The following is a 24,864-nucleotide window of genomic DNA, read 5'->3' as shown; positions in this document are numbered from 1 at the left end:
TTTGCAAAAAAAAGAAAAAATAACTGCATGGAAAAAACGACAAGCAGAAGCAAAAATTGACAGTATTTAAGAATGTTTTGCAAAAATGATCGAACAGGGGCTCCGCTTGTGTGGCAGGAGCAGCTAGTGCACGTCACCTTGTGTTGGAATGTTTGCATATTTAAAACCCAATGGTATAGTTGTATAGCTGGTAGGGGTCTGCCTAACCCCAGCTTGCCTTTCAAAAAGAAAGAATGATCGATCAGAATATTTCTCCTGCTTCCTCACAGAGAATTTGATGCTCTCATTGCATGAACAAAATCCACAGCCAATTGTGCATAAACAAGATGAGGCTACACCGTACCTTGCAAGAAAACATAAACAAGCAATCTAAAGTGGGACTATCTTAACAATTTTGAAGGACCAATTGATCTCATTACATTTCCAGCAAACAACAAATGCGATTAGGCATGGCCGCCACAGAGCTCACTGTACAAGAATTTAAGACAGTCATTATTTACATACAATCAATCACGTAAAATATTTCCTTCTCTTCTTTTCTTCTCTTTTTTCCCTTCACAAATCTGTATTTACAAAGTTACCAGATACCCAACACCATAATCCACAATTACGCTACACCGCCAACCCTCATATTAACAAGTTAATGAGCCTCGAGAAATAAAAGAATTGGTGTGCCCGAGGAACAAATATGGATAGACAAATTCCTTCATTCTTCCCTGCCGAGAAAGGATTTGCAGCAGTGTGAGAAGAATCAGCAAACATTAAAACAAATCAGGTGTCTTAGAAACTGGAACATAATCTTCAGGATATCAGGACAATTGGCCGGATGAGCAGCCAATGGGCCAGAACAAACTAAAATGACTCCATTGGAAAATGGCTCCGCAGGAGGGATGTCCCCCATGGATTTGGGAGTGACTGTTCTAGATGGTGCAAGTGGCACCTGTAAAAAGGTGCAGTTTCCAAACAAAACACATTTTTTCCTTGGCATGCAATGCAAACACACCCTATAAAATGCAGAAACTGCAGCCTCAAACGCAGGGCCAAGCCGAATGAAAATACCCAAGTCCAAAGGTGTATAAGTCGCTGACTATTTACCTTAATCTGACACATACCCATCGCCCTGGTGCAGGGGTTCTTTCTTTGGGCTCTCATTATTATTTACAAAGCCCTCCAACAATTCTGTTGATGTTAGAAGATCACCCCATCCATTCTCCTCAGTAACGGAGAAATTGGTCTCTGTTTCAGCTCTAGCAGCAGCTTCAGGTATAATGTCAGGATAGCTGCAGCTGCTTTGCAATGACAGCTTTCCATCATCCAAGTGTCCAGGTTTTTGATGCAGCAAGGGTGCACTGGAACAGTGATCAAAAACAGGTACCCTGTAAAAAGAAGGGTATGGTTTCACAGACATGTAATATGGCTTCACATATACATGCAAAAACACACAAGACTAGGAGTTTGATGCACCACAAGCACTTAGTGAGATTACCTAGAACATGTACCCTATCAATGAGCAAGAAAATGTTTTGCAATCTCTCTCTCTCTCTCTCTCTCTCTCTCTCTCTCTCTCTCTCTCTCTCTCTCTCTCTCTCTCTCTCTCTCTCTCTCTCTCACACACACACACACACATGCAGACGGGATTGATTGAAAAGATAAACTGTGAATTGAAAGAGGATGGTTTATTCACATTCAGTACTAAAAGCTACCTACAAGTGTGAACACACACACACACACACTGGCACAATCATGAATACCAAACACAAATGTTATTGCACATAGCATGTCCAGGTATTCAATTCAAATTTTAGCATGTCAGTTGTGGGCCTGAAATTAACCAAGGATGTTAGGGTTGTAGGCCGAATTTTACCTGTCCATGAAAAAATCAGACAACATTTAATTTTTTCATTTTCCATATTTCCATTACATAATGGCATTTTAATAATTCACTGATAATGAGAAAATTCCACCCTCAAAATTCAGATAAATGTCCATCAAGGCCCACATGCCAAACCTATAGCTCTATCTACAACTTTTCACAAGGTATATCACATGAATCCAACAAAGTAAAACTATTCCCTTGGTTCATATACTTTCTTTTTCCCTTATTCTCAACTATCTTCCAAATCTCTGTCCTCAGCAGTTCATTTGTTTTGATATCTATTCCTCTAAATTTCTCAACCTGAACTTATTTTTAGAAAAGTATGATTAGTCTTTGATCTCAACCTACTGTATGTAGATAGAAAATCCCAAACCATACTGAAGCTGTCATGGTTAACTCCAGTCCAGCAGACAAAAAAAACATTACTGGAGAGTGCTAAGGCCACATCCTGAGAGATGCTTCTTCACAGTAAGACCTCTAACAAAATCCTTCCTTCCTAATGCTTCTCCTAAAATCCAAAAAACATGCCTCTCCAGAAGAGTGAAGAGCTTGTGAAAGAACAAACTCTCTCACCTTTCATGCCTGTCCATAAGAATGATATTGAGATAAAACGATAAAATTGTTGTTTTGCAAGAAAGCCAAATGCATACTACAGGTGACTAGTTTGTGCTTCACATGGACTATTACTCCCATGGAAAACACCACCACACACGCATAAGCAGAGGACTTGTCTTCAAACTATTCATTTAATGAGAAAGGGAGCATAAAATTAGCAGGCAAGAAACCAAAGGTTGGCACATGTTTTAATATATGAAATATGTTGCAGTTGGGAAATTGTTCAGCTACCCATACTACATAACTAACTTTTAAGGCCAGAATGACACACTGCATATAAAGAAACAACATGCACCTTAGCTTTTCAAAGTTAGAAGTCTGAGGATAGTCAACTGCAGGCACCAGATCTTTAACTCTAGCCTCAATGTTACGAGTGGGAAATCTTTCAATCTCAATTTCCCCACCAGAAATATTGACATTTTCCATTCTGATACTATCCAGGACCATCATTTGAAAGTATATCTGCAAAGCAATTAAAAAGGGGGAAAAATGAAAAAGAAACAAAGAGCATATGCATCACACAATCAGCTATAGTTACTAGGTTGAATAGTACTATTACCAGTGATCTTGACCACAATGGAACCCAACTTTGATGCATATGCAATTCAGCTTTGGAAATATACAAGTGATGGTTCTCCTCAGGATTAAGATTTTCTTTCACAAGAGAAACTTTATCAGAGTGATGGACACCTGTAGTCACGTTCTCATACCTTCTTGGAACTTTGCTGACATCTCCATTTTTATGGTCATAATAAGTGTCAATGTTTTCTTCCCTTTCTATTCTATTCCGCATATGACAAACATCCCATTTCTGGAGTGTCTCAACAAACAGCTTCCCATCATGATCATGAACTGATTCATAAGAACTGGTATTCAGACCAGGAACAACAGCTCCAGAATCCATTCCAGACGAAACGCGCAATGCATACTGTATGACAGAACCAGTTGGAGAGAACACAAGCAAATGGTACTTTGGTCTCAATGAGTTGAAATCTGTATGAAGATCACCACCATTGCAGTTGTGGAATGCAGAAGCAACAGCTCCTGAGAGGGAACTTACCCTGCCTGTAGCAGCTGCTGCAGCACCACTGACGGTGCCTCTCCAGCCATTACCATTCTTTATCCTGCTTACAGCAGAAAGTGTGACTGGAGGGCCAGACTCATTCAATGTATGCTGACTAAGTTTTGATGGACCAGAGGTAGGTGGCAGATGAAGAGTTGAATGAGCTGTCAAACCAAAACCATTGTTGCTATTGGTGCAAGTGACCTCATTTGGATGCAGATTTACATTCTCGCCAAAGGGAGATACTGCGAACAAATGGCTAGTTCCTCTGGAAGAACTGATCATGATCCATTTGCTATCATTACTGAAGCTAATATCCTGTATAACCTGTCAAAGAAGAAACACAAGCAGCAACATGACAAAGAAGCTCTTGCAATATAAATGAGAAATGGAATTTCTTGGTTGTAGCATAAAGGTTACTCTACCGCATTCGTTAGCCCGCGCTGAAGCCTGTAAAGATGTACGTATGACGCAGCTAAGCCAGCTGCTGAAGAGCTTCCTGGAGGAGGTGGAATAATCCGGAAGACATTAATGTTATGGCCCTGAACTGAAGCAGTCACCAAGAGGGTTCCACTAGGATCAAAGCATAATGCTGATATGGGACTTTTGTGAGCTCTAAATTGAGCAATCACAGATTTGTGGACAATATCTCTGATAATGACCTGCAAAAAATTTGTTTCAGATTAAATTGGATAGACAATTGCCATGGACAATCTCACTCGCTACACTGCAAATAAAAGATCAGGCAGCTATAAGCAACATATTCTTCTCAACAACCAGTTTAGTACTGCATACCGTTCCAGCATGTTCTGCATCAGGATAATGTCCATTGTTGCCGTTCCTGTGAGTGCTATTGCCATCAAGAAGAAGCTCTGAGCAATACTTAGAGAGCTTCTTATATCCCATGTCTCCAATAGTCACTATGCCCGCAGCAAGATGCCTACTTGATTCTTTAGCATAATGAGCAACTAGGCTCCCATTTGAAGAGGCAGAGGTCAAGTGCTGCGGACTGACATGGCCTGTGCTTGAAACAACTACTGGATTTCCAGTATACGCCAGCCATCTGGAGCCAACTGCAAGTGGGCCATAGCCGATACCACTGCACCCATATCCTTGACACCCTGAGACCATGGGGTATGTCACAACGATATATACACTTCCAAGTGTTGCAGCATCAAAACAATGGATCTGCAATATAATTTTTCATCTCATGATCTTCCCAACAAAGAAACATGTAAAAAAATATAATCCAATACATCATGCATCACAGTGCATACCTGTGACGCCTGAGCTATTGCCACAATACGAGCACTGCACCTTACTGAGTGAACAGCAGACTTAAACTTTAATGCATGTACATAAGAATGCGACCTCAAGGAATAAAAACGAACGACAGTAGGAATAAAATTTACATTTCCCAGCTCATGACTGCCAGGAATACTGCCACTTGAATATGAGCCAAAGCCCTCATGACTAACATCGACTCCGTTAACAGTTCCATCCCCTGTGACAATCAACAATGGACGAAAGCCTAAGAATTTGTCTTCTGATCTCTTGGAAGCTATCAGCTTCGGTTGCATCTGCAAGAATGAAACAGATCCATCTTGCCTACATACTACCTCTCTCACGTTATTTGCCTCCTCAACATCCCAAACCTGGAAGCCAGTCCTATAACCCAGCAAAAGAACCCGGCGAACAATGTTTTCCTCAAACTCTAGCTTGTCAAACCCAGCCCATATCACCTATTGCACAATATTCAGAAACCATAAAATAAGGAAATTACTTAATGACTGGAAAAAGAAGATGTCAGCACAACACAACAGGGAAGAGGAAAAAGGGATGGACAGTCACATTCAGCAGTCCCTAACTCTCCAAAAACTAAACACAAAAGCCAAAAGTAAGAAAATTCAGTAAGACTTCTAAATTGCATACAAGACATCAGAACTAGCAGTGGCGCATTGACATGTCATCATAAACCACAGGGAGTATAAGATGTTTGCCAAGTAATCATCAAAGAACAAACACTTTTACACAATTAAGACTTCACGCAACCTGCCTCTTAGTACTATGTCCTAAAACCCTTGAGAATGAATGTACTTGGTGAAACTCCACCTTACTTAGATTTTGACACATGACGCACCTACCTTCTCATAAACAAAACATGTAGCCCTGGAAAGGCTAAAAGTCTATACCACTATTATTTCAATACTACCCTTTTTTCTAATCTAGTCCGACATTCAGTTTCTTACAATTAACAATCGTTTTTTTCTACTTTTATTCCTTTTATAGGCTTACATCTCGTTCTACATCAACAATTGGGCTTCACCTTCTTAGAGCCTAACTGAACTGACCCTTCAGCTTTGGCTTTTCTAAACATTATCTTTAATTTGGACTTTAATGACACAAGACAAGGTAATGATGGAACTTTCGTGAGCTGTAATAGATACAGTGAACATGAAAGTACGAAGAGATGCACCATCTTTCCTTATGTCCTAAACAATTGATTCACACAGCTGTATATTTTGATGAACAATGTAAATCTAGACTTGGTTCATATCGCCGACCCCAATTGTTTTGGGATGAAGGCGTAGTTGTTATTGTTGTTGTAATGTAAATCTAGACTTCTCCAGCAAGTAGGTGAACATCTCCTTTCCAGTACACTTCACCAAAAAGGAATCGACTTCATGGAATACAAGGTTCACAAGACTGAAAATGCTGCCAAGTTTGTGCAAAAATTTTACTGCAGGTTTTTGCTCATTCCATGATTTGATTTTTTTTTTCCTTTTATGATATTGAGCCTCACTCCACTACATATGCACGCATGTGCAATACCCCCTCTCCTACTTTCCATGAAATAGTTGTTTCATGCACCTGCATGACTGCCCATAGTAACAAATCTTTCTCAGGATTTTCTTGGAAAGTTTTATTTTACAAGAAATACTGGAAAATCACAGTACATCTTAACTTTAAATGTAAGAAAATTAAAACTATATAATCTGAGAATATTAAATAAAATCATGATATACTCAAAATAGGTGGTATTTTAAATTTCCTGGAAACTTATCAAGATTTGCATGGCATGCGGATAAAATCATGAAAAATTCAAAATATCAGTGGTATTGTGACCGTGGTTCTATGTCACATAGGTGCGGGTGTGGATGCAGCGATGCGGCATTTTAAAAAAACTTGGGTGCGGGGGCACGGGAGGGTATATATATATATATAACAGTTTTAAGTTAACACTAATGAAATAAAAATAATTATCATATCATCAATTCATCATGCATAAATTCATGCAATAAATCAAATTAACAATCTACAATTGGTATTCCTCTGCAGAGGTGCAGATATATGCATGTATGTATGTATGTGCATTTATGTATATATATATATATATAAAGAAGTTGTGTCCAAGTGTCGCACCCACATGGGTGCAGGTGCGATGCGGGTGTGGTGCCCTGTTAGAAGAGTCCGTGTGACATAGCCCTGGTTGTGTCATATGTGCCTGTGTATGTGCATACCGGCATGGCTCTTACATTTCGTCCACAATGAAGTCACTTTTGTAATGATATCACAAAAGATCAATAAAGACGCCTACAAGGGCAATAGCACAACACAGACAACTCTCAACATGCACTAAGGCACACACACAATATAAAAAATATATATTTTATTGTGCAAATATGCATAACAGATACTGACAGCAAAGTCTCTTATTTATACAAGAGATAAGGCTAGAGAGAGACCAACTAGCCGCTGTGGAGCTCCCAACGGCTAGATGGTCCTAAAGACCATATTGCCCTTAGACAAAAACCAAAAATAAAGAATACAAATAAAAATACTCGATAATTCTAAGAATAAATATATATATATATATATATACAAAATACATATATATGTGTATATATATATACATGTGTGTGCACATGTACATCTCTTAACAACTTTTTGGGTACTATATCTGTCTAAGGCTTAAAGAATAACTGTAAGAAAGGTATGTGGTTAATTGTTTTTATACTCTCCTTATCCTTATTCCCCTTCTCCCAATCTAGGTTAGCACAAAAATAAGTCGCATCAAAATAAGCCAAGCACAGATAGACTTGCATGCAACCTACATAAATCATGCCTTGTCATGCATGTTTTATTTTCTCCCTAACTTGTGAAAGAGACCAAGTAATCAGAACATCAAAATTTGAAATCAGCAACATTATCTTGGAAGAATTTTGGAATTCAACACATGTCAAGCCGTCCTAGCAGCTTGAATGTGTTTAGCCATACAAGCCTAAGTAATTGCAAAAACTTGAAAGCTTGAATAAGTGAACGTGATGAGCCTAATGAGAACTACTTTAGAGAGCAAATGACCACCTTTGGAAGAACTTGGCATGCATCTTAAAAGATTTTATTGGCATATTAGATAACACAGTCACTTTTGTCACGGGCCTATTTCCTTCAATGGGCCAGCGCGACGGTCCTTCCTTACCGCCGCAAGCCTACTTGTCAGTTTGCTTGCCACTCGCGGAAGTTTGTAATCAGAGTACAAGAGAGCAAAAGAGAATAGAGGGAGAAGAATTGCAATCACAAGAAGCAATCACAACGAGGGTGAACAAAAGAAAGCTCAATGCATTTAATTCATTCACAATTTTGCCTGAGGGCTATTACAGTTCAAGCATACGGGCTGCCCCTTCAGGGTATTGATTCACCTGAACCGAGCAGCTTACATCAGACTCAACAAAAGCAAAACAGACTCTAAGCACAACTTTACAATGTAAGTCGCAAGGAAACATGCTCCCCCTTCAAATCATGCGCCGTCCTCGGTGCCATCCGTTTCATGGTAAGCCCTGACTTCAGCTGGGTAGCGATTGTTCATTCGAAATGCAGGCTCCCACGTTGGTTCCGTTGTTTCCTCCCACTACACTAGATATTTCTTTGCTTCGCCCAAGTAGTTGACCTTATGACGAAGGATTTTACTGAGGCGCTTCTCAGCCCGTTGTGCTGTTGAGGCCCTCTGCATGATGGGAGTGCGTTGTGGCACACCGCATTCTGGATCTCCATCGTCTGGATGAAACTGTTTGAGGTTGCACACGTGGAACACTGGGTGCACCTTGAAGTCTGGGGGCAACTCCAGCTTATACGCCAGTTTGCCCACCTTCTTTGTGATGGTGAAGGGTCCTTCATACTTTCTGAGCAGTCTGTGGTGCCGTCTGCGGAAGATGCTTGTGCGCTCAGAATATAACTTCACAAACGCTTGTGGTGCAAACAAAACTTACAAAGCATCAAAATGTTGTTTACTAGCAATCTTAATGCACCTTCACTGATTGACTATTCTCCATTTGAGCACTTAATATCCAATAATTACACAAACCAACTGACTGCGCTCACACAAGCATAATGCCATGGTTTTGCTTTTGACTTACAAAAGCACACTTTGTAAGGGCTATGAAAATGTTTTGCCCTTCTCTATTTGTCCTTCAGCAGAAATTATTCTTTTGAACATTCCAATAGATAAGAACATCAAGCCATTCCCCCAAATCATGTGCTTCTGCCATTCTTCTTTCACATAGGAATCGATATAATATTTCTAGATCCTTCCACAAGGAATAATATGATATTCGCTAAATGAGGCAAATGTTCGTGAAGAATATCTTAAGAAGACTATTATTATAATGAAGTATGCTGAACTACTACAAGCACAAAAGTGCATAAATACAAGTCTGCTATGGGACAACACAAAGAGCCAACAAAGGGCTAGGCAAACAAGTAAAAGAATAGGCACTTTTAATGATAAGAAGCTTTGGAAAGCATTGAACATATAAGGAGAGGCACATCCCCTTTTTATAAAAAAAACAAAAAAGGGGAGGCCATTGAGAGCTCCCCACATAGGGTCGTTGGGGAGCTCCCAACAGTCATATTTATGACCGACTCTATGGGTGGGAGCCCCAATGGCTTGGTACAAAACAAAATAAAATAATAAAAATAAAACATTAATTGTTTCTAATAAACAGTTATTATTATTATTATAGTGAAAAGACAAAAATGCCGCTATAGGGCATTAACTATTATAAAATAGAGAACATATAAAATATATATATACATACATATATTTTAACACCCCTCCTCAAACTTACGGTGAAATGACCGAAAGTTTACTAAGGAGAAAAATAAAACAAGGAGCAAGAAGAGCCTTGGTGAAGAAATCGGCAAGTTAATACTCTGATGTGACATATGACAATGTAATAGTGTCTTTCAGATACTCATCACACACATAATGACAATCCATCTCAATATGTTTAGTTCACGCATGGAAGATGTAATTGTTTGCAATGTAGATTGCACTCTTATTGTCGCAATACATCTTGAATGATATTGAGATGATAACTCCCATATCACTAAAAAGACTTTTTAGCCACACAAGCTCCATTGTTGTCGTAGTCATTGCACAATATTCAGCTTTCGTTGAGGATAATGATATTTTTTGTTGCTTCTTGCATCTTCAAAAAATCAGAGTTACCTAAAAACACACGAAAACCCATATTTGAGACTCTATCATTAGGATTTTCACCTCAATTAGCATCAGTATAGGCATGTAAATCAAATGAAGATGAGGATAAGAAAACCCCATTTGTAATAGTATTCTTGATGTATTTGACAATTCTTAAGACAACACTCATGTGTACAGTGGTTGGAGCATGCTGAAACTGGCTCACAAAGTTAACTACATGAGATAGACAAGTAAGTGAGCGACCCAACTAGTTGGCGGTAAAGTGTAGGATCTTCAAGTAGACTCTCATCTTTCAGTCTTAATTTAACATTAATCAATTATGGAGTTTTTATCTTCTTATCATTTGTAACGCCAAACTTAGTGCAAATACCAGCAGCAAGTTTCATTTGAAAAATAATGTAGCCTCTAGGAAAGTATGCAACTTCAATACCTAAGAAATATCTTAAGAAACCTAAATCAGACATATCAATTTTTTTTTAAATGTTTTTAATATCACTGACTCCCTACTTGTCACTTTCAGTGATAATCATGTCATCTACATAAAGTAGAAAACTAATAACTTTAAACATGTACTTTTAACCCAAAAAAAAGCAGTGTCAATATAACAGGAATGAAAACCAATATGAGTCATAACATTACTGAATTTATCATGCCAAGCCTTAGGAGTTTGTTTAAGATCATACAAAGCTTTCTTAAGTTTAAAGTTTTTTTTTAATACAAAACTCTGGCGGAAGATCCATGTAAACCTCCTCATTTAATTCACCATTTAAAAAAAATATTTTTAACATCTAGTTGGTAGATGGGTAATTTTTTAATAGATGCAACAGCTAAGAGAGTCCTAACACTAGTCATTCTGACTACTAGGGCAAATGTTTCTTCATAATCAATTTTGTATTCTTGAGAGTACTCTTTGGCAACTAACCTAGCTTTATATCTCTTAAAGGTCTCATCACTTTTGGTTTTAACTTTGTAAACCCATCTACATCCTATAGGTTTTTTTCCTAAGAGTAATGGAGTTATTTCCCATGTTTTAAACTTTCCAAGAGTATTCAATTTAACATTCATTCCTTCAACCCATTGAGTAAGTTTTTTAGCTTCATTATAATGTGATGGTTCATAATAGGAATGAAAAGCTATTAAACATGCACTATAGTTTGGTGTCAAGGTATCATAAGATACAAACCTACTTGGTGGATTGGAGACACGATTGGATCTTCTAAGAGAGGTTTCTTATATAGAAGAATTTTGAGAATATTTCTCTAAAGTACTTGGATGATTTTTTTGTTCTCGTCGAGTATATATTTGTATAGGTTTATCAACGATATCATTTAGTGATTCCATAGTCTCACAATTTGAATGCTCATTACTACTTTCACTCATAGTGTTATCACCATTATTAATTAACAAATCATCACAAGAAGTTAAGTCTTATTGATGTAAGAGATTAAATAGAAAAGCATAATCTGCGTCTTCTTTCTCTTTAGTTTTCTCAAGCTCATTTTCATTTTTCAAAAAGGTTACATCCTTGGAAACATATAATTTGTTATTTTTAAGGTCAAAACATTTATATCCTTTTTGGTTTTCTCCCTAACCCATGAATACACATTCAATGGCTTTTGGAGACAATTTATCTCAAAGAACCCATTTACAACCAAAAATACGTAACCGAATAAAATCGAGTGTTCTTTCCAATAATTTTTCATATGGAGTTATATTTTGTAAGTATGATGAGGGAATCCTATTAATCAAATAAGTTGATGTTACAGCGGCCTCGACCCAAAAAAAATTTAGAATATCTTTAGAAATAAGTAATGTCCTAATGGTTTCTATAATATGCCAATGTTTTCTTTCGGCAAAAACCATTTTGTTGAGGAGTTCTAGGACATGACCTTTGGTGACAAATCTTATTTAGTTTTAAATAATTTTGAAATTCATTTGAAAAATATTATCAACCCGAATTGGATCTAAGAATAAAAATATTATTTTGAAATCGATTTTTAACAATCATATGGAATTTTTCAAAGAAGGAGAAAACATCATATTTAAGGTTGAGAAAGTAGATTCATACATATCTAGTGAAGTCATCAATAAATGTAACATAATATGAATACCCTCGTTTTGATATGACAGAAGAAGGTCCCCAAACATCTGTATGCACTAATTCAAAAAGGTTGTTAAGAAACAAAAGTTCTATTAGGAAATTGGATGGATTTCAGCTTTCCAAAAATGCAAACTTTGCAAGTTAAATCTTTTTCATTATAAAAATTTTGCCAAAAAGCAAAAAGATACATCTTTGAGTAGCTGGAATGTCCAAATCTTTTACGACAAGTTTCTACATCCTTATCTTGGACATAATTAAAAAATGATTTTGAAGGAAGATTCAAATAATTCATGAAATAGAGACCTCCCCTCCTATGGCCTTGCCCAATCTGCTTCCTAGACCGAAGATCTTGCACAAAGCAACCCTTAGATGAAAGGAAGATTTCATATCCATATTCGAAAAATTGAAAAACGAAAAGGAGGTTTAAATTTAGTTGAGGAACAACACTCACTTTTGGCACAAAAAAACTTTGAGAAGGATTTACAGTTCTAATGCTTTTAATTTGAAAAGATATTTCATCAACAGTTAAAACATAGGTAGTTTTCAAGTTAGTGCATAAATCGGATAGACCATTATCATGAGGTGTCATATGAAAGAGGCCCCCGAATCAAGGATCCAAGAAGCTGGAGGAGAAAATAAGGCTATCGTGGTACCTAATGTAGATGGAGATTTGAATAATTGTTGAAGTGTCTGATAATTGTGCAAGTAAAAAAGAATCTCTTCCCTTAATTGGTGTTTTATTCCTTGGTGTGGATTCTTCAACGGAGGCTATCTTGTTCTTGGGGGTGTCATATAACTTGGGACAATTTGGTCGAATATGTCTCGGTTCATGACAATGATGACAAATAACCTTTTTTTACCCACCATTATAGTGATTTTGCCTCCCAAAATGTAAAGGCTTGTAAATTTTCACATGATTGTTGGGTTTGGACACGGCCAACACTTCATCCCCTCCCTTGATCATACCAAGACGAGTCTCTTCTTGACATATTTCAGCAATGACATCTTTCAAAGGAAGAGGCTTAGATCTATGAAGTAGAGCAGATCTAACTTGTTCATGTTCGGGTCTAAACCCATGTAAAAATTGAAAAAAGTGTTTTTTTTTTCTATTTGCTCTCTTCTTAATTCAACATCTTCACTAGCACCCACTTGGGTTGAAGAAGAGACAATTCATCCCATAAGGGACCAAGAGTACTAAAGTAATTACGGACACTCATGTTCCCTTCCTTAATGGTACATAATTTTTCTTGTAGAAAGAATTGCCTAGTAAGGTCGATTTGAGTATACATATATTTCATAAAGAACCATGCATCATTCACCTTGTAGAACTTAGCAATGTTGGCACATATTTTTAGCTCAGCATTGTTCATAAATTATGCAAGAATTTTTGCATATTTGTTTTCCCAATCTTCTATCTTGGATTGATGATCTTCAATGGCTTTAGTGCAAGCATTTCCTTCCAAAGTTTTTTCTTGACCTCCTTCCAACTTAGTGAGTTTGAGTAGAGGTTCTAAAATAGAGCTCATCACGTATCCCGAAAGCTTCTTTCCTTTTATGTTATTTTTCATGGCGGACGCCCACATCATGTAGTTGGAACCATTCAATTTAAAAGAAAGATCAATCTTTGTTTATTCTCCATATTTGGCTAGATAGAAGGAAGAAGGAAGAAGGAAGATGAAAAAACACGGAGGAGTCCCACCACTAAAGATATCGCAAGCACCACAATCCCAAGAATCATGATTTGGCCACCTTCCAAAGGGACAAGAACACTATGGCTCTGATACCATGTAATGAAGTATGCAGAATTATAAGAACAATGTGCAAAAGCACATACAAGTCTAAGAGTGGACAAAACAAGGCAAGATACAAGCACAAAAGTGCAAAAGCACAAGTCCACTATGGGACAACACAAAGAACCAACAAAGGGCTAGGCAAACAAGTAAAAGAATAGGCACTTTGATTGATAAGATGCTTTGGAACAGAGTTATCGGAAGCGCCCTTGGGAGTGGGGAAGCATGTTTCCGAAGCGCGAAACGTCGCACTTCCGAAACATGTTGGGAAGCGCACCAAAAAAATGGGAAGCTCACTTGCCCCTTTTTTTCATTTTTTATTTATTTTTTTCTCTTTTTTCGCTTTCCCCTTGCTTCCCCCTTGCTTCCTAGGTAGCTTTTGGTTCGCTTCCTAGGTCGGTTTCGAGACGATTCCTGGTTCGCTTCTAAGTTATCCCATGCTTCTCGCTTCCTAAAAATTTGAAAGTGTCTCGCTTCCCGCTTTCGCTTCCCGTATCGCTTCCCACTCCCGCTTCCTCGACTCGCAACTCTACTTTGGAAAGCATTGAACATATAAGGGGAGGCACATCCCCTATTTATACACAAAACAAAGAAGGGGAGGCCATTGGGAGTTCCCCACATAGAGTCGTTGGGGCCCCAACCATCATATTTTATGACCGTTGGGGCCCCAACAACTCTATGGGTGGGAGCCCCAATGGCTTGATACAAAACAAAATAAATAAAACAATAATTGTTTCTAATAAACAGTTATTAGTCTATGTCACATGGGTGCAGGTGCGGGGGTGCGGCACTTTCAAAAACCTTGGGTGCGGGGGTGCGGCAGGGGCAAAAATGTAATATATATATAGAGAGAGAGAGAGAGAAGAGGGGTCCGGGGGTTCATTTTTGCCATAAACTACGTTCATTTTTCGATTTGGAAAGGTAATTTACGTATAAGCATTTAAGGCTTGATAAATTTATGGTTAGTGGCCTCAGTTTTGAAATATTTAAGGTTAACATTACCTTTTTAAAAACCTGTCATATAACTGCTTGAGTTACTTTTATCCATTGAAATTACTCATTTAAACTTAGCTGTAGCGAGATGACATTCAACCATTTAAAGAAAGTGAACGGTTAAAAATGTGATTTTCGAAAGTTAACCTGGTTTGAGTGATATAAAAAGTAACTCAATCAGCCATTTAAACAAATTCTGAAAAAGTCAACCATTTATCTCAAATATTTTGAGAACTGAGATGGTCAATTGTAAAATTTTCATATGTTAAACGTCTATATGTAAAGTGCTCCATTTTAGGAATAGCAACACATAAATCCAAAAGAAGGAAAAAGGGAAGGTCAGGTAAATGTAATAACCAAAAATTTTGGCAGGGTTTACAAGAATATATAGTAATTTTGGGGGTTTTCTGTGTTTTTGCTCGTTTCAGCATGATTACATGATTAGGTAAGCAGAAAAAGGGCGGTGGAATAAGTCGTCGCTATTGCTGACCCGTCCATCGGAAGCGAGATCAGACGGTGGATTATGGGGAAGAGAAAGCACAATCCGAGCGAATCCTGGCCGTCAGTGTGGGAGTGCAGAAGCACACTCAATATTCAATCTCAATCGTCGGTTTGAATCTCACAATATCCAGATCGGGGGAAGACCCATAACGGGCATGGACCGCCTATAAATACGAGTCAAGTATTTCTTCCCCACTTCTTCGTCTGTCTCTGCCCAAGGAGATTCGTTTTGGGAGAGAGAAGACTCGTCTTCGAGGTACGGCTTCTTCTCTCTCTCTCGTTGTCTTTACTTGTGTCGTTAATTTTAGTCTCTTTACGAGTCAAAATGGACCGAAACCGCACCCAGGGTCGGGTTGACCACACCCGGTGCTGCACCCGCACCCGCGTCAACGCGGGTGCTGCACCCGCACCCGCGTCAACGCGGGTGCGGCACCCTGCTAGCCGAATCCCAGTGACTTAGTTATTAGTATTACAGTGAAAAGATAAAAATGCCCTATAGAGCATTAACTATTACAAAACTAAGAACATATAAAATATATGAATATGCATATATATACATACATATATTTTAACAATTATATCCTATCATACATAGCATCAAAATTTCAGCTAGTTGATTTCTTCACGAAACTCTTTTTTCTCCTTGGTTTCATTTCTTACTTGGCAAACTTTCAGTGATTACATCGTAAGTTGGAAGGGCAGTATTAAAGTTGTGTGTGTGTGTGTGTCTATATATATATATATATATATATATATATATATATATATATATATAGTGAGTAATAGGTAGGTGCTAAATGAGTTTTTCATGTTTTTTTATTTTAGTTTTAAATTTTTACCGTACAAATGTGATCTATGTACTTGATTTTATAGGGATCAGCTCTTGAAGTGTTCGATTCCGACACATGGGTGGGTTTTTATAAGGTTCAAAAAATCAACGGTCCAAAATCTTTATAAATTTTTTAGAATCCAAATATCATTTTTTTCATCGAAAATACATGATCCAAATGTGGATTCCTCGTAAGCCAACCATGCCCAACACATTTATGGGGTCGGAACTGCGAAAAAAACATCGGAGTAGAAAAAACCATTTAGCACGTATCTTTTAGAACCTACCCATTTCTCTATATATAGCTATGTATATTGCTTATTATGTATATGGGTATATGTACATTTATATGTATATATACTAAATTTTTCTGTATTATAATAGGTAATGCCCTTTAGGGGTATTTTGGTTATTTTTCCCTCATTGTAATAGGTCATGTTTGCTAAGGACAATTTTGTAATTTTCTTATTTTTGTCCTTTTTATATAGGCTAGGGGCTCTATAGTCATTAGACCACAGAGTCGTTGGAGCCCCAACGGTCACATTTATAGCCGTTGGGAGCTCCCAACGACTCTATTGGGAGCTCCCTTGGCCTCTTATACTCTATATAAAGGGACCTCTTGCCCCTATTCTTTTATGCTTTCTCAAGAATATTTGCTCCAATAAAGGACATTATTTTTACTTGTGTTTTTGGCCCCTAAGAGGCCCTTGTGCTTGTATTTTCCTATTGACTCATAACTCATAAGTGGTTTTTGTGTTTACGTTCCTCTTTTTCATTACACTACAAGCACATTCAGACAGATGCTCATGCAATCGAATATCTTGTGACAACACCTTTAAAGCAAACAATTTTTCACCAATATTACCATGACCATCAGCCACCAAAGTATTCATACAGAGTATGCAAGAGATAAACACTAATTTTGTCAGAGCTTCAAAGGCAACTAAATGAAACTCCTCACCTTGCAGGCTCTAGTAGAAGTCTCTTGGAAAGAACATTAACAACTGGCTGAAGTGAAGATACATGTGCATGTGATGGCAGCATTTCATTGACAACGGGATTAAGATGACCTTATTGCTAAAATGAGAGATTTGGCACCCCGCCCTTCATCCAGCTGAATGGATGGTAGTTATGGTGAATTTCAATATCACATGATCCCTTCTCTCATATCACGGAGTCGACTTATGGGACATCCACCCTTGACAAATAAGTTGGAAGAGTTGGATTGCCTAATTAAACACTAAATTTTGAGAAAATTATAACATCACCGTTACAGCCCCCGGGGAACAATGTTAAGAGAGCGAACATGCACACAAATGTAGCAGTGAGTGATCACAAGGTTTTGACAAAAACTCGAGTAAATAAACATTTTACTATTTTAATTGATGAAACCTTTAACACAAAAAGAAAAGGTAAACAAAACTTTTGATATAGATATCGCAGTCTTTAAGCCAATACTAACACCAAAAGAAAAAGTAAATAAAACTTTTGATATAGTTAAGGTAGTCTTTAAGTCACTACTAGCACCAAAAGAAAAAGCAAAATAATAACAGTTCAAACTACAATCATAAGAACGAAAATCTTCAAGAAGATTATTGCAGAGATATAAAACTACCATGATTCTTTCTTCCTAACCGAAGACTACTAATTGTCAGTTGATTCAATTTGTTGAAAAAACAAATTACAATATTAAACAAAATAAAGAGTAATGAATATATTAAAAAAATCAATCAAAATTGTCAAAATAAACTACTTCCATATCAACGATAATCTCCACATCAGTTTTTAGGAGTTCAACCTACGAAGCAATCTCATGTGTCCTACTTTATAAATCATCGAAGACCTCCATTAAAAAATAATAATAGAGTATTTTAAGTACATCGCACAAGTCGATGCTGAAATGAAGTGAATAACAATCACACTGGAATGCCACTAAGGGCTATAAGAGATCACAAACTCACAAAGACCACTATTGGGTCAAATACAGTCTCACAAAGGAGTCACACAATATCACAAGAACAACATAAAAATAAACATTTTTATATTCACACACCAAATGCTTGTGAAAAGCATTAGAGAACAAGAGGTAGTGAGGCAATAGAGGGAGAGAGTCCAACGATCATTGGACTGCCTCCCAAAGGTGATATTGGCATACAATATAAAAAATAGAAAAATAAAACATAAAAAAGGACTCTACAACCCCTAATGGATTGTATTCTATTACAAGACATTAAACGACCAAAATACCCTGATATACGTATATTGTATAGATATATGTATATCAATTAAATACAAAAGAATATACAATGTATTTTAGCACTCTCCCTCAAACTTACGGTGAGATCACCGAAAGTTTGTCAAGAAAAAACAAAAAACTTGATACAGGAAGAGTTTTGATGAAGAAGTCCATAATCTGAAACTCAGACTGAACATATGGTAAAGTAACCATCTCCTTCAAATATTATTCTCGAACATAGTGACAATTCATCTCAATATGCTTTGGTCTTTCATGAAACATATGATTGTTGGCTATACATATAGCTCTTTTGTTATCACAACACAACTTTGAAGGTTCTAAAATAGCTACCCTCATATCTGAAAGCAAGGATCTCATTTATACGACCTCAATTGTTGTTATAGTCATCGTCCTATATTCAGCTTTCGTGGAAGACAAAGACACTTTCTAATGTTTTTTTCATCTCCAAGAAATGAGAGAATAATCTACAAACACACAAAAACCTTTAGTTGAATATCGGTTATTGGAATCCCCTCTCCAATCAGATCAGTACAAGTAATGAGATATAAAGATGAAGAAAAGGATAAGAATAGCATTTAAACTGTCACATGGGTGCGGGTGCGGGTGCGGGGTGCGGCACTTTCAAAAACCTTGGGTGCGGGGGTGCGGCAAATATATATATATATATATATATATATATATATATATATATATATATATATATATATATATATATATATATATATATATATATATATTTTAAGTTTTATCAGTTAACACTAATGAAATAAAAATCATACTTACACATGTATGGCTTAATCTTTGAGACAAGCATATGACTACTGGCAGGATCAACCAGGTAGCATCCCTCATAAACATCGCAGCATTGGCCCGAAGGCCGCGCAACTGCAAAGCGTCATCCGTCGATTCCGACATTGAAAATATCAGTGCAGGAAGGAGAGTTGTTTTGACTCCCCACTTGAGCCAACACATACCGAACATCTGAAAGCCCACATAGCGGCAAGGGAACCAACAACGACAGAACGCTGCAGTGTGGCCTACCAAACCGCATGTCCAAGCCCTCTGGCAAGATGCACAAGGAACCTTGCAGTTGAGTCGTTAGCACCGAATAGGGACACAATTCCGCTGCAGCAAAGGGAAAGCAAACACAGAGACCCAAAAAAGCACAAGCCGTGCACACAACCATGTGCACGGTGGACATGTTAAGAAGTCGAGCACCCAAGCACCTCGTGGCAAATTAGCACCGCTCACAGCCACGACAACGTCGGGCCCCTCCCCGACATTCTAAGAGGGAGAGAGGGAAGACGGGGGGAGGAGAGGAGGAGAGCAGAGGGAGTCGGGGGCATACCTAAAGAGGTTCGGCGGAGCGGTCGGCGACGACGTCGGCGGTGGCGTCAGGGTCGACGGAGAGCAGAGGGAGTTGGAGAGGAGACGAAGGGAGGATTAGGGCAAATAAAATTCGCCCTAATCCTCCCCCTCTACAGCCCATTTCATCGGGCACAATTTTTTTTTTAAATCTAAAAACTAGACCAAAATGACCCTGGGTGTGTTGACCGCACCCAGGGTCAGGTTGACCGCACCGGGTGCCACACGCGCACCTGCGTCGCATCAACGCGGGTGCGGCACCTGGTTGGCCGAATCCCTGTGACATAGCATTTAAATATAGTCTTCTTGATGTATCGAACTATTCATAACATAGCACTCATGTGAACAAATATAGGCGCATGGTGAAAATGACAAGCAGTATGTACTGCATACGCAATATCCGGTCTAGTAATAGATAAGTACATTAGTAGTCTGATAAGTTGTCTATAAGGAGGTAGATCATCTAAAAAGACTTTGTCTTCAGCTTGTATTTTAGCATTTATTACTTCAAGAGTGTCAGCATATTTTGTCTTTGTGATTCCCGAACGTGCAACTATGCTACTTCAATACCTAAAAAATATCTCAAAAAACAAAGGTCAGTCATATCAAAAGATTTCTTAAGTATAATTTTAATTTTTTCAATTTTCTTCAAATAATTTTCAGTGATGATCACATCATCAACACACAAGAGCAATATGATGAGTGAAGTTTATGTAGATCTTACGAAAGAACAGTGTCAGTATAATAGGATTTAAATCCAAAATTTATCATAGTTTCACTAAACCAATTATACTACGATTTAGGAGCTTGTTTAAGCCCATATAAAGTCTTTCGAAGACGAAAAACTGCAACTAGAGTCCTACCTGTGGTTATAAGAGCTACTGGGGCAAAGGTTTTCTCATAATCTATACGGTATTCCTGGGAATACCCTTTTGCAACTAACTTGCTTTATATCTTTTTAGGTATCCGTCATTCGTTGTGTTGACCTTAAATACCCATCTACATCCTATTGTCTTCTTTCCTTTAGCAGATGTTGAACGTTCCAAGTATGGGCCTTATGTAATGCATCTAATTATATTTTCATAGCCTCGACCCATTCCTTTATATCTTTGGCTTCTCTATAGTTGGATGGTTCATGATATGAGTGAATTGCTAGAAGACATGCCCTATAGTTTGGAGAAAATGATTCATATGAAACAAACCTACTTGGAATTTTAGTTATTCACTCAGATCTTCTAACACTAGGTTTTTCTTCATTGTGTGGTTGACTATTTTTTTTAAAAGCACACAGATGCTCCCCATGGTCACGTCTAGAGTAGTGTATAAGGTTATGAGTTGATTCTCTTTCTTCTCTTGGTTCATTATTTTGCTCAACATTATCACTAACTATATCATCATTATTGTCATAATTGAACTTAGGCAATAAGTCCAACAAAAAAGCATACTCAGAATCTTCCATAGGTTTTTCAAAATCAAATCCTTTTTCTTTTTCAAGACGTTCCTACATATATAAAGCTTATCATTTTTTGAATCATAACATCGATAGCCTTTTTTTATTATAAGTATATCCAATATAAAAAATAAATTCAATAGTTTTAAGAGAGAGTTTGTTGTATTTTTCAAGAAGCAGAAAACATTTACATCCAAAAAATCTTAATCTTATCAAATCAGGAGTAGTCTTAACAAGTATTTAAATTAGAATTTTGTTTTCTAAAATTTGAGAAGGCATTCTATTTATCAAATAGACCATGGTGAGAGCGGTTTCGGCCCAAAACCTCTTTGGAACTTTCATTGAAATAAGTAATGTTCTAGTAGTTTTAATAATGTGACGATGTTTTGTTTCGGCAATTTCATTTTGTTGAGGGGTCCTATGACATGACTTTTTGTGTAAAATACCATGGGTTTTTAGGTAGGATTGAAATTATTTTGAATGAAACTCTCCCCTGGAGTTAGAGCGAAAGGTTTTAATGTTCATTTTAAATTGATTTTTAAAAAGATTATGAAAATCTTTAAAACATGAAAAAACTTTGAATTTAAGTCTAAGAAAGTAAATCCAAGTATGTCTACTAAAATCATCTATGAATATAACATAATATGAGTAACTACTTTTTAACATAACGAGAGCGGTAGTGAGGCTCTATTTATAGAGCCTCACATGCAATAGAGAGAGGCAGTCCAAGCTCTCAACGGTCATACTAGTTGGACTGCCTCCCAACAATCATATTGATATACAATAAAAAAAATAGAAAAACAAAAAATAAAAAAGGACTCTACAATCCCCGATGGACTGTATTTTATTACAGGAAACTAAATGACCAAAATACCCCTGATATATGTATATTGTATAGATATACATATATCAGTTAAATACAAAGCAATATACATTGTATTTTAACAGCTGCTATTATGACACGTACTTAAAAGACTATGTTATTGTTTTTTCATGAAGGTCTTCGGAGATTTACAAAGTATGACACACATGAGATTGCTTCGTGGTGTTGAACTCTTAAAAAACGATTTGGAAACAATCATTGATAAGGACGTCGTCATTTATTTTAGCTCTTTTGATTGACATTATTAATATACTCATTACTCTTTGTTTTGGTTAATATTGTAATTTGTTTTTTCAGCAAACTGAATTAATTGACAAATAGCACTCTTTACTATTTAGTTAGGAAGAAGGAATCATAGTGGCTCTATACCTCTGTAATAGCATTCTTGAAGATTTTCATTTTCATGATTGTGACTTAAGGTTTGAACTATTAGTATTTTGTTTTTCTTTCGGTGCTAGTATTGGCTTAAAGATTGTCTTAGCTATCTTAAAAGTTTAGTCTACTTCTTCTTTTGATGTTAGTATTGTCTTAAAGATTGTCTTAGATATTTCAAAAGTTTCATCAATTAAAAAAGAAACGTCCATTTATTTGAGTTATTTTGTTAAAACCCTATGATCACTCACTGCTACCCTTTGTGCATGTTCGCTCTCTTAGCATTGTTCCATAGGGAGTTGTGAGCAACATTGGTATTATAATTTTCTCAACATTTAGTGTTTAACAAGGCAATCCAACTCTTCCAGCTTATTTGTCAACGGTGGATGTCTCAAAAAAAGACTCAATGATATGGGAAAAATGATCGTGATATTAAAAGTGATATTAAAAATCATCATTGATGGTTATTTTCAATAACCACAGTCCATTATGTTGGATAAAGAGTTGGGTGCCAAATCTCCCATTCAAAAATGATAAACGGCGAACTCCATGTCAGTGATCAGCTCTACATCGGTTTTTAAGAGTTCAACACTACTAAGCAATCTCATGCATGCCTTTGTAAATCACTGAAGAACTCAATGCAAAAATAGTACCACCCAAGCGCGTGCTAGAGCACTTAATTGTTTTAGTAAACTAATTCGTTTGAGTTGACTGAAGCAGAGAGCGCAACACCTTCACAATCTACTTGGCAGAGATGCAGTCTTAGATACCAACACTCAACTATTCACTGAGGTACATGCAACTGTGGCATAATTCTTGCCCTCAGAAATTCAAGCTGAACCAACAAGTTCGACTCTTATTTCTAGCTACAAAGCCTTAGACAGGAATAGATGTTATGAGAGAGCAGAGACCGCCCCATGTCATAGTTGCCAGTGTGCGCAGCGAGTTTCTCCACTTCCAGGAAAAAAAAAACTTTGAATTGGGAGGGTGATCCTCCCGGTGAGCTGACTGCTCCCAAACCTGTATACAGGTGAACAAGTAGAGCAGAAATGTCTTCTTCATCGTCTTCTCCTAAAACATCTTCTTCTTACTATTCTTAATAGTTACAACACTTTTAACACTTAGGTCCCCAATTCACAACGGAAACTGCAGTAATTTAAACAACTAACAACTCATTATGCTTAAAGAACCATTGATAACTCAAACGTCAGCACACCAAAAATCAACACCAACATCTCCAGTAATCAAAATCCGTAAACCAAATCAATCATCAAGCTCCCCAATTGATCAATTCACACAAATCAACCAAAAAAACAGCAAAACACTTGGTGAGACAAAAGAAAAATATATATATACGCACATTCAAAAACAATATTCGATTACCGGATCGCGGCTGGGGTCGTTGTCCCTATCAGCAGCAACGGCGGACGCAACAGATGACCCCGCAGACCGGACGGTGGAGGCAACCGTGGAGGCGCCAGACGAGACGAACCGCCAGTAGCTCGAGATAGCCCTCTTGGAATTGGGGAAGAACCCGCTGCTCCGACCGCCGCCGGCGGCCTGCTGCGGCTTTTGTCCGTCACCCTTCATGCCCCCGATACCGGAGAAGAACCCCAACTCGCCGATCATATCAAGAGACGCCCCCAGCCGTTCCTCCCCAACCCAACCTTCCCCCCTCAAACAGTCCTTCAGGAGGAAAACCCCCCTTCCTTTAGGTCACCAACTTCCCCATCCCTCACCAAAACCAATCAAGAACACAGGACGACGAAAACCAACACAAAATCAAACACTAAAAAATCCCATCCCTCCAAAAAAAATCGGATTTTGAGTTTTTGACAATATCAAATAAAGGGAAAAAAAAAAAAGATGATCACAACGCCCCAAAAAGACCTTTATTTATTTCAAAAATTTTATTTTCTGATGACCTGAAGAAAAAGGAATTTTTGGTACCAAAGAGAGACCCAAACAGGTTTTTAGTATCTAATAGATATCAGAGAGAGAGAGAGAGAGAGCCGGTAAAATTGTTGGAGTTGCCGGAAATTTTAGAGAGAGAGAGGATAATTGGGGAAGAGAAGATAATAATGGATGGTGATGATGATGATGACGATGTCTCTGTGTTTACGCCTTCGCCTTGACCGCTTGAACAACTCTTTACGTCTCGTCTCTCCGTATCCCTCTCGTCAAAGTAAAAAAAAATCCTTTTTACCATGCGGGTAATTTTGGAGAAAAACACGGGTAAAGATTTTTGTGGGAAACGGAATACACTGATG

The 24,864-nt window shown here is 37.6% G+C and overlaps 1 protein-coding gene across 3 annotated transcripts; it reads right to left on the bottom strand.

Moving 5' to 3' along the window:
* Positions 1-385: 385 nt before the first annotated feature.
* On the bottom strand, positions 386-24,720 carry LOC149844409 (autophagy-related protein 18g-like). Of its 3 annotated transcripts, none has more exons than XM_089994425.1 (8): positions 23,978-24,720; positions 4,832-5,296; positions 4,350-4,742; positions 3,980-4,216; positions 3,051-3,881; positions 2,787-2,953; positions 1,096-1,376; positions 386-716 (listed from the first exon to the last, which is right to left on the bottom strand). In XM_089994425.1, exons 1-7 carry the CDS (start codon positions 24,221-24,223, stop codon positions 1,097-1,099), a joined length of 2,619 nt encoding a protein of 872 aa, XP_089850551.1. In that variant the 5' UTR covers positions 24,224-24,720; the 3' UTR covers positions 386-716; position 1,096. The 3 variants fall into 3 exon arrangements, with proteins under 3 accessions (XP_089850551.1, XP_089850550.1, XP_089850553.1); XM_089994424.1 differs by having other exon boundaries at positions 1,113-1,376; positions 23,978-24,716; XM_089994427.1 differs by lacking the exon at positions 1,096-1,376 and having other exon boundaries at positions 559-716; positions 23,978-24,716.
* Between the last annotated feature and the right edge of the window lie 144 nt (positions 24,721-24,864).

The sequence above is a fragment of the Nuphar pumila genome, chromosome 2 (genome assembly GCF_984573655.1).
Source record: "Nuphar pumila chromosome 2, dmNupPumi1.hap1.1, whole genome shotgun sequence".
In the NCBI taxonomy this organism is placed as follows: domain Eukaryota; kingdom Viridiplantae; phylum Streptophyta; class Magnoliopsida; order Nymphaeales; family Nymphaeaceae; genus Nuphar; species Nuphar pumila.
This window is presented reverse-complemented; position numbering and strand designations above follow the sequence as displayed.

Coding starts and splice junctions, on each gene's coding strand:
- LOC149844409 (XM_089994425.1), bottom strand. CDS start 24,223: ATGATCGGCGAGTTGGGGTTCTTCTCCGGTATCGGGGGCATGAAGGGT. Junction 4,217..4,349: donor ATGCAGAACATGCTGGAACG/GTATGCAGTACT, acceptor AATTTTTTGCAG/GTCATTATCAGAGATATTGT. Junction 1,377..2,786: donor TCTAACTTTGAAAAGCTAAG/GTGCATGTTGTT, acceptor TTCTTTTTACAG/GGTACCTGTTTTTGATCACT.